We start from the raw sequence: 14,914 nt of genomic DNA on the forward strand, positions 1-14,914 counted from the left end.
AACAGAAAAAGGTTTATTTATTTAAGAATTTCTTAAGTATGTGGAAGAAGTTTCCTTCCAAAACCTTACCATAGCTTCTAACACTCCCTCTTACAATTGAAAATCTCCACTCTTCTCCCTCTTTCCTCCCCAAAAGCTGGAGTGTTATTGGGAATTATCTGGAAATTAATCTTACTGAACAAGAATTTAGAGTGAAAAATACCACTATGAACACCTGAAACAAAGCAAATATTCTATTTCATTTCCACACTGAACTAATTTTTCTCCATTTTTTCCTCAGGGCTCCTTTCACCTCCTTATTCCTCAAACTATAAATAACAGGATTCAATAAAGGATTCACCACAGAATAAGAAAGTGAGAGGAACTTGTCAACAGATGCACAGTAGCTGTATTTTGGCCGCAAATACATGGAACCTGCAGTACCATAAAAAAGAGTCACAACCAAGAGGTGTGAGGAGCAAGTGGAAAATGCTTTCTGCTGGCTCTCAGCTGATGCCATCTGAAGAATTGTGGAAATGATACGAATATAGGAATAAATGATCAGTAAGAAAGGACTCAGAATAGCAAAGACAGCCACCACAATGACTTGGATTTCACTTGGAAAAGTGTTGCCACAAAGCAGGTCCAAGAAGGGCTGAATCTCACAGAAAAAGTGGTCGATGGCAGAACCACACAAGGGTGAGCTGAACGTTATGAGGGTGTGTACTAAGCCCACAGCAGTTCCACAAATGTAAGTTCCAGCAACCAGGCTTCTGCAGACCCTGCTGTTCATGATAATTGTGTAATGCAAGGGGTAGCAAATTGCAAAATAACGATCAAGGGACATGGCAGCCAAGAGAAAACATTCAGCAACTCCAAAGAAAAGGAAAAAAAACATTTGCATTGCACATCTTGTCTTGGAAATACTTACTGTTCCCACCATCAGATTCTCAAGAATAGTTGGGATAATGACTGACAAATAGCAGATATCCAAACAGGACAGCTGAGTGAGGAAGAAATACATAGGGGTATGAAGAGTTTTATCACAATTTATTACAAAAGCTATCACGGTGTTGGCCATCAAGGTGAGAATATAAAGAGATAATACAACTACAAAGAGCAAAGGATGCAAATGAGAGATTTCAGAAAAACCCAGGAGTCTGAATTCACTCACTCCACTGAGGTTCCCAAGGATCATCCTTCTTTGGTACCTAGTGGAACTCTCTTCGTTTAGTGTTCAGTGGCTGATGAAGCTGCAAACAGCCAGGCAAATCTGCAACCAAAATACAACTGCATGATTGAACAGACAAAAGGATGACTAGCATTTAGAAACCATCCAGATTTTGAAGAGATCTTCTGAACAGATTATAAAAGTTTCTAAAGAACATAAGGTAGTCTCATGCATATATTTTTTGTCTCTGTTTTTGACTGATTCTTCTTCTTTCATATCATTGCCTTCAAACTTTGCGTACTCACTACTGTCTTCAAATGCTCAGCTACCATTTTTACCCTGTAGAACAAGAAAAAAAATTACAGCAGATATCTTTTTATTGATTAAACAGTTTAAGTCGCAATATCATCAGTAGCAACATTAGAATATAACAAAGGTAATTTCTCTGCTACCTTTTGTGGAGTGTGGGGGAAGAAGAGGAAGGAAAACAACCCCTAAATTATGAGGTCTCCAGAAAAGCTTTCTACTCGGAGCACTCTGCAGTGAAGCAGAAGAGATGCTTTTCCACAGTGCTTTATACTATACATATATATATGTGTGTGTGTGTGTGTTTATGAAGTCCACTGAGACTGGCTAGTGCTGATTGGAGCAATAAGGAATAGTTGTTAGAGGCTGGCTAAATATGATCCATGTAGATTAGTTGACTCACAGACACCTCTAGTTTTACACAGCTTGGAAAGCATTTCTATATAAACCCAGATATCCTACTGCAATCTTGAGATCTGGCTTTTACTTTGCAGTAATTACTATTACTTCATAATGCAGCCAAATTAATGACAGAGTTGCTACACAGGCTTACCACACTTAAGCTTTCTCAGTCAAATTTGAAGGTAAAGCAAAGATGCAGTCTACATTCATTTGGGGATAAGGGACATAAGACTCACTCGTTGCCAATCTTAATCTTTATTGTGTCCTATTAAAAGATCTTTTTTATGGAGCTGTTGTTGGGTTTATTACGTGGTTTCTTATTCAGATCCATTAGCAACCCTGCATCGTCTCTCTCACCACAACGCCCCTCTCAATGCCAAAGGGATTGATTAAAAGCTGAATTACTGGCTGATACTCACATTTCCAGTCTTAAGACATCTCACTCAGTCTGATCCTTTTTCACCTGGCCTTAGGACTGTCTTTGCCCACTTTTATCCTTAGTCATTGACTGCAGAGTGACCTCTGCACCACAGTCACATTCTGTGAACAGCAGAAAGAAAGTGATTTTGTAGGGAAGAACCACCTAATGTGATGTAGGTGTCTTCTGTATGATAAGGTGACAGCTCAGAAGTGCAGTATCTTTGTTTAATTAAACAGAAATACAATATGATTCACGTAAATAAAGACAGAAATCCATAGAGGAAAACTTCTGAGAAATTTGAAGGACCTATCTGAGATGGCATGATGTGTTCTCTCACGGCAGAAGGACAGGTGGAATACAAATAATGCCTGAAGAGTTGCATTCATGCAGCTCATGAAGCAGGAGACACACACGAGGAGCACACAGAACCTCTTGGGCATAAGCACAGGGTAGAGCAAGGGGTTGCAGATGGTTATAAAGCACCATGTGGGCTTAGAGCCAGCAGGGAGCATTCTCCTGTCCCTGCAGTGCAGAACAGAAGAGAGGAGCTGTGCGTGCTGTGTGGGATATGATTTTTGTGTCAGCTAAAAAGGTCACGAGTGTGCCAGGTATGATGATGGTGGAGCAGCTGGCATCGGCATCTGAGAAGAAAAGGCTGCTGCTGAAGAAGTACATGGGGGTGTGGAGCTTGGAGTCAAGCTGGATGAGCACAGTCATCCCCAGATTTCCCACCAGGGTCAACAGATAGATCAGTAGGAACACCGTGAAGAGAAGGACCTGCAACTTCAGGTTGTCTGTGAGTCCCAGAAAGACAAACTCAGTCACCACAGTGTGATTCCCTTCTGCCACCTAGTGCGGGGGGAAGAATCAAGATTACACTGCAAAAGACAAGGTAAAAGAGACTGATACACAATGAAAGAATAATTTTATGTATCTTCCTACTCGTGTTTTTCAAGTTCTGAACTCAAAGTATCTCATAGGCATTTTCTGCCTTTTAGAGGTCTTTATTCTTTCCATGTACTCTGAAAGAGTCTGCTTATTAAGGCTAAAAATAAGCTTTCTGAGCCCAGGAACAAAAAACTTTAAAAAGACCTTTCAAGAACTGATTTTTACCACTTTCCTTTTCCAAAGAAGAGTAAATTTTACTTATGCAATGATGTAACCAATGTATTTTGGTCTAATTTGTTCATTAAAATCTACAGTACTACAGATTTCCCATGGTCCCTAGTCACTTTTGTTTCTTCTTAAAAATTAATGTTATTTAGTTTTCTGCCAAAGATCAAACCAAATTTTCCCACTGTAATTTAATTGAAAAAAAATTTTATGTCCCCCCCTTCCATTGTGGGCAGAAGAAAATCACTTTTCCCCTTCCACCATTTCATAGAACCATAAAATCATAGAATATCTCAAGCTGGAATGGACCCATAATGTTCATCCAGTCCAACTCCCTGCTCCTTGCAGAAGTTCTCAGTGGTGAATGGAGAATAGACATGCTTCAGACAAAGTGTGTCAGAGAAGCCCTCCTGTCAAGTCAGCAGGAACAGAAGGGACACTCTTGCTTTCTAAACTCCTTCTCAGAGAGGAGTCCGGATGCAGCTGGATCCCATCCCAGCCCCAGACTCCTCAACAGTTTATGTCTAAAGGGTTACAGAGATGTAATTGAGCCTGTGTACAACTGTGTCCCATGGGATTAAGGATTTGGCAAACCAAATACATTTATATAAATAAAATGAAGTATTTATTTAAATTAATTGCAATGATTAAGCAAAATAACTAAATCAGAATTATTTGCCAGAGAGTATAGGTGGCCATAGTGTACAGTATACTAGTGTAGTAGAGTGCACTATTTTTGAAGTAATAGAGGAGCAACTATATTAAATCTAGCAAAAGAATTACTAAGTAGAGATTCATGTTACCCATACAACAACCATGAGCAAACCTATTTTGCTCAACCTTGAGAAGTGACCTTAAGGGGCTTCCCTTCTCAAGGGAGGGATCTTCACATGCCTCAGGGAGGTGTGCTAGGAGTTCTTGTCATGCAAGAGTGGGAGTGCCTTTTACAGCATAAAGTGATTGGCTGCCAGTCATATACATTTTTAGGTTATGTGTTGTCAGGTTTAAAATATGCTTTGCTGCTGAAAAAGGTGTTAGCAGCTCTTTGGGTTCTTCCACTTGGCACTTCTGACTCCCATATGAGGGCCTGGACGTCCTTGCTGCTCCCACCCTCAAATTAGGGAGTACCTGTTTTGCACATCCTCATGGTGTTGGAAATTATATAACTTTACTAATACCTTTTCTAATTAATTGTTTTAATTAAGTTTTCTAATTAATTGTTTTAATTAATCATAAGCAGTGTAATTTTCCACTGTCATATGCCACTGGAGTCAACATTTAGCAAGGTTTGTCATAAGCTGCTACGGTGGGAACGCAGCTTGGGAAAACTCCTGAAGCTTCAAGTTTTGCTAAAACAATTGTAATCAACCTTGATCTGCTTCAATGATCTCAGACCTGGAAGAGAGATATATTGCTGAAGCTGGACACAAGGAATTTATGAACCACAAGCCCAATTTGCAGAACCCTGAGATAAGGAGGAAACTAACACAGACAATTCAGCAACTGCACCATAATCCCATTGTCCTGGGTTCAGCTAGGGTAAAGTTAATTTCTTCTCAGTAGCTGTTCCAGTGCTGTGGTTTGGATTCAGAATGAGAATGGTGTTGATAACACACTGAAGTTTTGGGTTCTGCTGTCATGTTTATCTTAAGTCAAGTGTAGGTGCTGGGTGTGGGTTCGGCAATCACGGTGGGCGCCAGACTGTAGGTTAAGTGCGGGTTCGGTCGGGACGGAGACGGATGGAGAGATCTCTATAGGCAGGTCTTGGGACACAGTCGGTTTATTGTAAAGGCGTGGGTATTGGGGCACTGCTCAGAGCTGCTAGACTCAGCTCTGAGCAGGCCCAAGAGAGTAAGCAGGTGAGAGAGAGAAAGAGGGTGTAAGAGCAAGAGTGGAAGTAAGAGTAGAAGTGGAAGAGAGGACTAGAGAAGAGAGAATCAGAATGTCTGAAGTCCTGGTTACAATACAATAAATCATCTTCTGTACTGAATATTCTAATTGTCACTAACCAATCTAATACAAGATACAAATCCTATAGCATTTACATACAGCCTATAAGAGTCCTTATATTACCATAGAGTGTTACATCTTAACTTCTAAAAACTACTCTTTGGACCCCTTCTGCTGAGCTAGTAGGGTCTGCTCTGACCCTTGGACCTGTTTGCAAGCAGAGGGTATTGTTTCATCAAGAGGGGATTACTTCAGTGGCCATACCATTGTTTTCTAGTTGTTCAGTAACTAAGACCTGGTATTTCAAAAGTGGCTTTCATTTCGATGTTGCCTGTAGTTTTCATATTCCCAAAATCTTTTGTCAGGCAATCATATTTCCAAGGTTTTCCTGTTCCATCTTCCCCAACAGTCAAGGAATGTTTTTTCCTTGTCTTCTGCTCTGCCAGTGAGGAGGTTCACAAAAGAACCTGGGAGGAAGCACAGCTGGGACAGGTGACCTGAGCTGACCAAAGGGATGTCCCACATCACAGAACATCATGCCTGGTATATAAACTGGGAGGAGCTGCCTAGAAGGGCAGCTGATCTTGGCTGGGGAAGGGGGCTCTGGCATCAGTCAGCAGGTGGTGTGCAACTGCATTGTGCATCACTTGCTTGGTTCCTTTTCATTATCATTATTAATTACTACTATTGTTGCATTTAACTTTATTTTCAATTATTAAACAGTTCTTAATTCAACATACAACTTTTACTTCAAATCTCCTCCCCATTCCACCAGTGAGGGGAGAAGAAGAGGTGGTTGAGCAAGCAGCTGCGTGGTGCTTAATTTCCATCTGGGTTTAAACCACAATACCTCTCTATCTGGGAAAAAGATAATAAAAAGACTGAAAATGTGGACTAATTAGCATGCAAGAAGTCAATAACCAATAGAAGACAGAAAACTAATTAATGAAGAGCATTATGCAATTTATAGCCAATGAACATTAATTTCTTTGCTAAAATGTATAAATAGTGCAAAGTTTTGAAAGAGTGTGTGCATGTTTAGAGGAGCCCTGTAATAAAGTAATGCCTGCTTTCTAATACTAAAAGTAGTATTAGAGAGCTTGATTTATCCTGATGTTTTCAGTGACAATGGTGGGTACGACAGTTTGGTCAAGCTGGTCTCAGCATTCTTTAACACTAAAAACAGGAGACCCTCCTTGCTCAAGCTATTACTGGTAAAGTGTAAACAAGCCACAGTTGGAGCTGCTGTATCCCTGCTTAGGCAGAGTGTCCTGCTCCAGCTGGCCCAGCTCCCCGAGCAGCACAGTCCATCACTTTAGACTGTAAAATGGGACAGACTTTGTCTTGGGGTGACCTTATGATGTGTATCCCATATCACTGCCTATGCCCAGAAATTAATTTTTTTGCCTTTCTATGCCTCTGAACTGAGCCTGAGAGGAGGAAGGAAAAAACTGAGCAAAACTTTCTCAAAGCAGTTTGCAGCTTGTTCAAGGTCACATAAAGATAGCAGGGGGTTTTTTCCCCAGCTGGGGCGGGGGGAGCAAGGAAGCACCCGGCTGGCTGCTTTCCAGTCAGCTTTTGGCCAGTTTTTTTCCAGTTTCTTGTTCTCCGGAGAGAGACTGACAGTTGAACTTTTCCTTCTCTGGAATTTCGGATTTTCTCCCTTTTCTACTGGACTGCTTGATTGCTTTAACATCAGAGCACATCGGGAGGACTTTCCACCGGGCACAGAGGGCCTGGCCCCGGGCCAAGCCCCAGCTCTGAGGAGACCAAAGGGAGGACTCGAACACTTTCCCAGGTTTTTCCTCTACAGCGGAAGATTTTACCATTTAACATTATTTTCCTTCCCATGTGTTTGGTAAATAAATAGTTTTATCTTCTTCACTTTCCTTTGAGGAAAATTTATTTTTTCCCGAACCTGGTGGGGGAGGGGTGGTTGTGCCTTCTCTCAGAGGATATATTTCTAAATTTGGCCAAACCGGAACAGACTTCTAACACCCCCCTTCCCCGAGTGTGTGTGGACATTCCTCCCCTGAGTGGGAACACCCAGCAAGGTTTCGCCGTGAGAAAAAGAGACTTGTCCAGGGCTGTTGGCAAGGGTCTCTACTTAATATTTATTTTCTAGCTTTAATACAATTGCTTCAATATTGCTTCCAAATACTGTACTATATTAGCAGCTATAACCATCTACACTGTGGAATAAAGAATTCTAACTAAAGCCTTTTAGTCTAATCACTAGCATCATCATCCATTTAAATAAGTTGTTCCCTCATGTCTGAGAAGGCGTGTAAGTTTGAGAAAACAAGGGCACCTTTGCTAAAAAATGCAGTGCTAATCTTCCATTCTGCTTCAGCCAGGGCCATAACCTCCCAGAGTGCCCTGAGCACTTGTTTGACATGGATCTCTGGGGCATGGAAACCCTCCTCTTCCTCCGTGAAGGGTGGTGGTCTGTGCACTGCACAAACCGTCTGCGGAGATCGTAGCCCCACTGTGAGGATCTTCTCCGCTCTGTCCACCTTGGTTGGGTTTGCTGCCGACCAGCCCTGAGCATGGGAGGCCGCCTGAAGCTGGTGTTGGAGGGCCCTGGAACTGCATTATCCACTGGGGCTTCGTCACAGTGTGGAGGACTTGTTCTCCCCCTCTTCCTCTTGCTCAGTGAGGGCTGGTGGTCTGTGCACTGCATGAACTGGCTGCGGCCATCACAGCCCTGCTGTGGGAATCTTCTCTGCTCTCTTGGTCGGGTTTGCTCCCGAGCAGCCCTGAGCATGGGAGGCTGCCTGAAGCTGGTGTTGGAGGGCCCTGGAACTGCCCTAGGGGTTTGGTCACAACATGGAGAACTTGTTCTCTGCCTCTTCCTGTTCCTTGATGAGGGGTCATAGTCTGTGTGTCGCACCAAGCGGCTGCGGAGGTCGTAGTCCCGCCGCATGGATCTGCTCATCTCTCTCTGCCTCAGCTGGGTTTGCTCCTGAGCAGCCCTGAGGGGAGCAGCCCACTGGAAGCTCCTGTTGGAAGGTCCTGAAGCTGCACCATCCCTGGGAGCACGGCCACAGCTTGGAGGGCCAGTTCTCCTCCCTGCAGAGTGGTCACAGTCCGTGGTGTCCACAAACGAGCTGTGGACATTCCTGCCCCACAGCGAGGATCTGCTCCGGGCCTGCTCCCTGCCAGTGTCTTCCATGCCCAGCGCCACATCCTGCAAAGAGAGCTGTGGAGAGTTCCTGCCCTTTCCTCCTGAAAGGACCAGAGTCACTGGGGAACCCCCAGAAGTTCTGGGAGGGGACATTTCACTGGAGGGCTGCCAAGGCCAAAGGGCCAAAGGCACACAAATAGGATGGAACCAGGTGGGATGGTTTGAGAGGAAGCAGCATTGTGGCTGTGAAGAATGCTGCAGTGTGGGAGGGAAAAGGAGAAATGTTGAGATCCTAGAAAGAAATCAACTGCTCCTCTGGTGCCCTGACCACCTCCCCAGAGTTACCTTAGTCCTACCAGGCAAACCCTGTGGTCCAATAGAAGCCACCTGGCTGCTGGCTGCCCACTGCCTGAGGAAGGAAGGGGCATATGGTGGTGCCAGCGAGGAAGAAGCCCTTTCTCCAATTTTCAGATCAGAGCATCTGGAGAAAAAAAGAGTGATCTCTGTTTTGGGCTGTTGTTGCAGCCTCCTCTGGGGTTCAGTCATTTTCTTGGAGAGGTTTCTATGACAAAGAGAAGACTTAACCAAGGCCACTAATAGAAAATTCAGCTTCCCACCCAGTCTTCCCACTCAGCCTGCTCCTATCCCAGCAAAACCTCATCTTTATACCTTCTACAGCCTCCATTTCATAAATCCACACACTTGTTTGGGTTGGAAGGGACCTTAAAGCTCATTTTGTTCCACGCCCCTGTCATGGGCAGGAATACCCTACAGTAGACCAGGTTTTTCCAAGCCCTGTCCAACCTGGCCTTGAATACTTCCAGGGCCAGGGCACCCCAGCTTCTTCTGGCAGCCTGTGCCAGGGCCTCACCACCCTTCAACTGAAACATTTCTTCCTAATATCTAATGTAAACCTGCCCTGGCTCAGCTGAAAACTGATACCCTTCATCCTGGCCAACGCTCCCCGATAAAGAGTCCCTCCCCATCTTTCCTGGCGAGCCCCTTTAAGTTCTCTCCCTCTTCTCTACATAAGTCCAGCATCAGAAAGCAGACAAGTAGCAGGTTACATCAGGGCAGCAGCCTGAAGGACAGATACGGGGCAGTACAGATTTTGAATGGTGCAGGTAGCAATTGCATTCAATGAGGAAAACACTCAGGAGTGTGAGAAGCAAAACAATAAACAGGGAAAAGGAAACGTCTTCTGAATGCTGGTTATTACCTGGCATAAAACAGCAGGTAGGCTTGCTGCCTGAGAGCTGTGTCAATGCAACGAAGCTCCACAGACTCATCATCCATCTGGTACCACAGTCCGTCGCTGGCCTGTAAAAAAATAGGCAAGGATGTCTGCATGGTTTCTCTCTGAAAACACAGGCAGAAAATTACCAAAGAGTATGTCAAAACAAATCCAGTCCAGCCCCTAAGGAAACCTTCTGCCCCAAAACCTTGTCTGTCAGTAACACTAATGGGGAAGTTTATCTTCCCCAGCCCACATTTTTCCCCATTGGAAAGGAAGGAAGTTGCTCTTTACCTTTGTGTAGCAGAAATAGTGTCCTCCATAGCAGCTGACCCCACTGTGCACCAGGACAGCGTATAAGGAGTAATGGAGGGGTTCCCCATCTGCCTGAGACATGTATGGGCGAAGATCCAAGTACTCGGGGTACTGCACAACCTACAGAGACACCGAGGGGGCTCAGAAGTGATCCTGATCCGTCACATGAAATAGCCTGCCAAGTCCAGGGGCCACAGGTGTGTAAATACATCTTTGGGGCTCATGAACAGCTAGTTTTCCATAAAGTTTGCGTGGCAGGAAACTGTTCTTGGCCAAAGCAGCTCTGCTGGAGAAGAGCGCTTGCCTGTCTTCCCAAGGGAATTTTTCTCTCCCCAGAAGGGAACACGACTAACCCAACACGAGTGGCTTGTGACAAGGGTACTGCTCTAGGAAATCTGCTCCAGGAAGAGAAAGCTGCACACCAGCTGTGTACACACCTTGCTGATCTTCCCGCCGGTGAAACAGTCAAACCTTTTCAGACACACCGTGAGAACCTTGGGTGCACAATGGATTGTGAACCTCTTGGAGGCGGCAACATTCTTCTTACACCTTGAAACAAAGCACAGAGCCCAGTGCTGAAATGCACCCAATCCTCCCCCAAGGTGGCCAGGCAACCTTTCCTGTCTCACACAGCTTTTGCTATCCTAAGGTACTCACTGCCATATTTTTAAAAAGCTGCATCTCATTTGTGTGCAGTAAACCTCCATGAGAAGATGCCTTCTCCCCAGTGACATCCAGCCCCCTCCCACAGGACCTCATGTTAATACGTTCTTAGTAATCATCTTACTTGCTACATTTAAAGCAGTTTTCACCATCCAGGTGCTCGGGAGTCACAAAGTCCTCCAGAGCTCCAGTGAGGGACGAGGCTGCCTGGAGGAGTGAGAAATGAGCGCACTGAGCTGTGGGAAATGCCCTCACCCAAACATTTCCCAGGAGTTCACAAGAAGACCTCTGTAGCTGATGCTGAAGAGACCCACCATGAACCTGCAAGCAGTGTTCAGAAGGAGGCAGAAGGAGAGTGGGATGCTGAACATTTCCCTGTGTCCCAGGGGCTCCTAGAGCCGTCAGGAGCTGCCTCCCTGTCCCACTGCTCAGTTCAACTAATGACAGTGTGCAGGGCCATCAGTGGTGCAAACAATCCAATCCATCAGTCTGGGAGCCAGACAGGTGTTTAGGAGGGCAAAGGGAAGAAGGATGAGGATATATCAAGGGTGCAGAGAGAATAATGCTGCTTGTTGAGCTTAGAGACAGCACCCACGGCCTCTGCAGGAGGACACCACCCATTTCCCTTCCCACCCACCACCAAGATCTCTTGTGTTCACAGTCTACATTTTCGTAGACTACATGTGTTGTAGCCTACATGTGTTGACTCTGGAAAGCTACAGGGGCCTTGGGATGTCTTGAAGCACAATTGCAAAGCCTCTTACTTTGATATCCAAAGGGACATCCAGGAACGCCTCGTAGGAATCAGAAACGGCTTTGCAGCTGAAGCAGGTGACTGGAAGGAAAAATCCAAATGCTGAGCAATGGGGAGCTGACTGACATTGCCCATTTACACGTGTTTTACCTGTCCCACCAGTCCCAGGACCAACTGTAAGGCACAGGCAGACAGAAGGGCACAGGCAATGTTTAAGAGAGCAATATTTGTGGAAACGTACCTCTGGATCTCAGAAAGCCCCCAAATATTTGATGGACAATGGTAGTAGACTGAGAAGAGATGTCCAAGCTGGAAACAAGTGGTAAGACAGAGCATTATCTCCTCCAAGAATTTTGCTTTGCCTGAAAGCCCTTGGTTTAGGTTTTCCTTGATGGGAGCCCATCAAGCAGTCCAAAGGGCTCAGAACTTTGTAAGGGTAATTTGCTTGTGCTTACTCGCTGCTTGCACTCAGACAAGCTGTCTGCATGGCATTGACAGTACAGCATAAGAAGTCATGGGCATCTTCCTCCCTGCCAAGCTGAAAATGTTCTCCTATGCCTAAGAAAGAAGTTTGTAGTTCTCTCATACAAGAAGGGAACAAAACCTGTCAAAGCACCTGGAATGACTTACGTCTGAACACCTTGAGGACAGCCAGAGGCAGGATGGCATTGACAGAGGAATGCAAGACCTTGTTAACATGTGTTTCCATGATGCACATCATGCAGAAACCTTGCTGGTGACCTGAAGAGAGAAGGAGGGAAGGTCCTCAGGTTAGCAAAATACCCATAGCAGTGGGATACTCCTCCTCTTCCACTCCCACTGCAGTGCAATACTCCACTCCTCCCAATGTCCCAACGATCCCAGGGCATTTTAGCGTGCAGAAAATGTTCTTAAGAGGGATGCTAAACTGACAGAAGTTTTCTGTGCAATAAGCCAAGAGGGTTTAACTCGCAGGAATAGAGACCTGGAGCTAGAAAGAGGTGCCCTCATGAAGAGTACGACAGCTGCATAGGACAAGTGCCTTCTAGGCTTGAGTGTTCAAAGAACATAAACTCATGGGGCTGAAAAAGGCTGCTGTTCTCCTAAATCAAATTCCAGATTCCGGGAATCTTTGGGATTTAATTATTAGATTGGCAAGGAGATGTTCCTAAAAGCACTCACAGGCCTGGCTGTGCTCTCGGGAGAGCAGGTAGTTGGCCAGTGGGGGGGTGTAGGTCAAGCACTGCAGGACAGCATTGAGGAAGCATGTGTTGCCCACGTTGAGGAGTCCTGCTCCAGCACTCTGTCTCTGCTTCCAGACCATGCAAATCTTCTCCGGTGGAAAGAGGATTCTTTTTGGAGGAGCCATTCCCTCAGCAATGACTGCAGAGAAATTCCATTTGAAAAGAGATGAGATGAAGAACGAAAGCATATTTAAACTTTGAGCTCTCTACACAAGCACTCAGGACAACCAGGTCAAACCTTCAACTCAATATCAGGGGAAGCCTGGCACTGCCATTGAAATTTACTGGCTTGGAAAAGTCTGTCCCCCTGCTTACTTTGCCAAGAGTCCAACAAACCCAGATCTGATTTCTTGGCCTCAGGCTACCTTCCTTTCTCACTAGAGCAATAGACTGGATTATCAGGTCAAGCTTTCCCTTTTCCTGATTGTAACTTATTGAAAACAAGCAAGTACTGAACACAGAAGGTGACTCAAAGGATGTCAGACCTCTCTATGAGCAATGATGTTTCAAAGCCTTGTACATAGTGGCAAAAGAGAGACAAAAGGTGTTTTCCTGTGACTAATCATAAAGTCAAAAATCACCCGGGTCAGTCTGGCTGCTCTCAGGAAACATCCCAGAGTTCACTCTAGATTGTGAGCACATCATTCTGGGATCTGACCACCAGCCATGTCAGCTGTCTGTGGGAATTCAGAAAGTCCAAACATGCTGGTAAAGTTGATACTCACAGGAATTGTTCCCTGTTGTGGCCATTGCCTCTCTCAGGAACAGAGGACAAAGCTCTGGATGACCAAGGACGTCAGGACATGCTCCAGAAAGAGATCAGTGTCAATCCCACCACCTGATTGCAAATAAATTACTGTAGCTCACCAAAAGTGTGAAAACTCCAAATAAACACAACCTATAGAACAGCAAATGCCATCAAGTGTTTCAGAGGTGCTCGTACTGCTGCCGAACTGCAGGCTCACACCTTCATGATCAGTGCCAGAGCCCCAGTTCACAGCAGCTTCAAAGGTCCTTTTGAAGTGCTCCAGTACATGTTACCTTCTCTGAAGAGGCCCTGCTGCTGCTCTCCTGCCACTGCACCAGCAGCAGAGCTCTCTGGCTTTCCCACCTCCTATGCAGGAGTTACCAGCTTTCAGCCACTAATTTAACTACTGCCTTTGCTGCTCTCCTTTTCCCGTCTCGCTCCCTCCTGCAGCAGGCAAGGTGGGCTTTTTGGGTTGACTCTAGGCTGAGTCCAGCCCCTCAGACTACAGTCACCCCCTACTTACCTATCCGAGGCTATAGTAAAAAAACAAGAATCAGCAAATAGGAACTCTACCCTAGCCCATATCTGGTCAGCCTATAAAGGTGTAACAGCTCAGCCTACAGCTAGGAAGGTATAAACCAGCCTAGACTTTTATCCCATATCTCCTTCCTCTGTGATCTATCCCAAGAGTCAAATCATAATCACCTTTGGGAGGATGAAAGGTGAGGAGGACAGTAAACAACAAATTTGTTTAAAAGACAGGCACACGAGCAGCAGAGGAAGAAGCCGAGTGATCCTGAAGGCCAGCCTGCTTTCAGGACACCAAGCACTGGGCAGGTGAGGTCACAATCACTGGAGAGGTGCCACATCTCTGCCCCTCTGTGACACGAGGCCATAGAACCACATGGTTCCCAAGCACACAAAAATCCACATGGCTCCTCTCACAGGTGGAAGTCACCAGGACTCCCCTGTGCTGCTGCTGAAGAGCTGCTCATCTGCTGGCATGAGTAAAACGTAGTCAGTAAAAGCCTGCCAAGACTAACGAGTAAAGGCCCCCGAGAGCTGTCACAAGCCTGGTCACAGTTTTGTGTGGTGCACAGGGTGCTGGGGATTTCTGTCCCACTCCTCCCAGGCACAGTCCTGTGCCTGTGAGACTCGTGCAGCAAAGCACCCAAGGTTCATTTCCAATGAATTTTATCTGCCCTCAAGGTACACCCACGGGCTGACCCTGGACTGGCACCACCAAAGGGACCCTTCAGAGGCTGCGCTGGGTGAACCTTGGCTGGCTGCCCCCACCCAGCTGCTGTCTCTCCTGGGCAGGTTTTTAGCACCTTGACATTTACTCCTTCCTCCAGGCTTGGTTAGGTTTTGATCAGACATAGCTTTAGCCATGTTGGAACCCAAAGTGCAGGGAGTGTTTCTCTGCCTATCCTGAGGGATCCATCCCCCCAGGGAAACGCTCTTTTTAACCTTCATCCATGGAGAGAGCTGCCAAGGCTTTGGGATGA

General features: G+C 45.7%; 1 protein-coding gene across 1 annotated transcript; it reads right to left on the minus strand.

The window, feature by feature from the left end:
* Positions 1-238: 238 nt before the first annotated feature.
* On the minus strand, positions 239-12,783 carry LOC121664609 (ubiquitin carboxyl-terminal hydrolase 17-like protein B). Its single transcript, XM_042028013.1, has 10 exons — positions 12,597-12,783; positions 12,066-12,176; positions 11,446-11,516; positions 10,456-10,662; positions 9,998-10,138; positions 9,689-9,789; positions 8,236-8,317; positions 7,808-7,909; positions 2,926-3,128; positions 239-974 (listed from the first exon to the last, which is right to left on the minus strand). The coding sequence occupies exons 1-10, from the start codon at positions 12,781-12,783 to the stop codon at positions 239-241; spliced, it is 1,941 nt and encodes a 646-aa protein (XP_041883947.1).
* Positions 12,784-14,914: the final 2,131 nt, after the last annotated feature.

Source organism: Corvus kubaryi, unplaced genomic scaffold (genome assembly GCF_017639235.1).
Source record: "Corvus kubaryi isolate FWS band 111438036 unplaced genomic scaffold, C.kubaryi_AGA036_p1.0 37301, whole genome shotgun sequence".
In the NCBI taxonomy this organism is placed as follows: domain Eukaryota; kingdom Metazoa; phylum Chordata; class Aves; order Passeriformes; family Corvidae; genus Corvus; species Corvus kubaryi.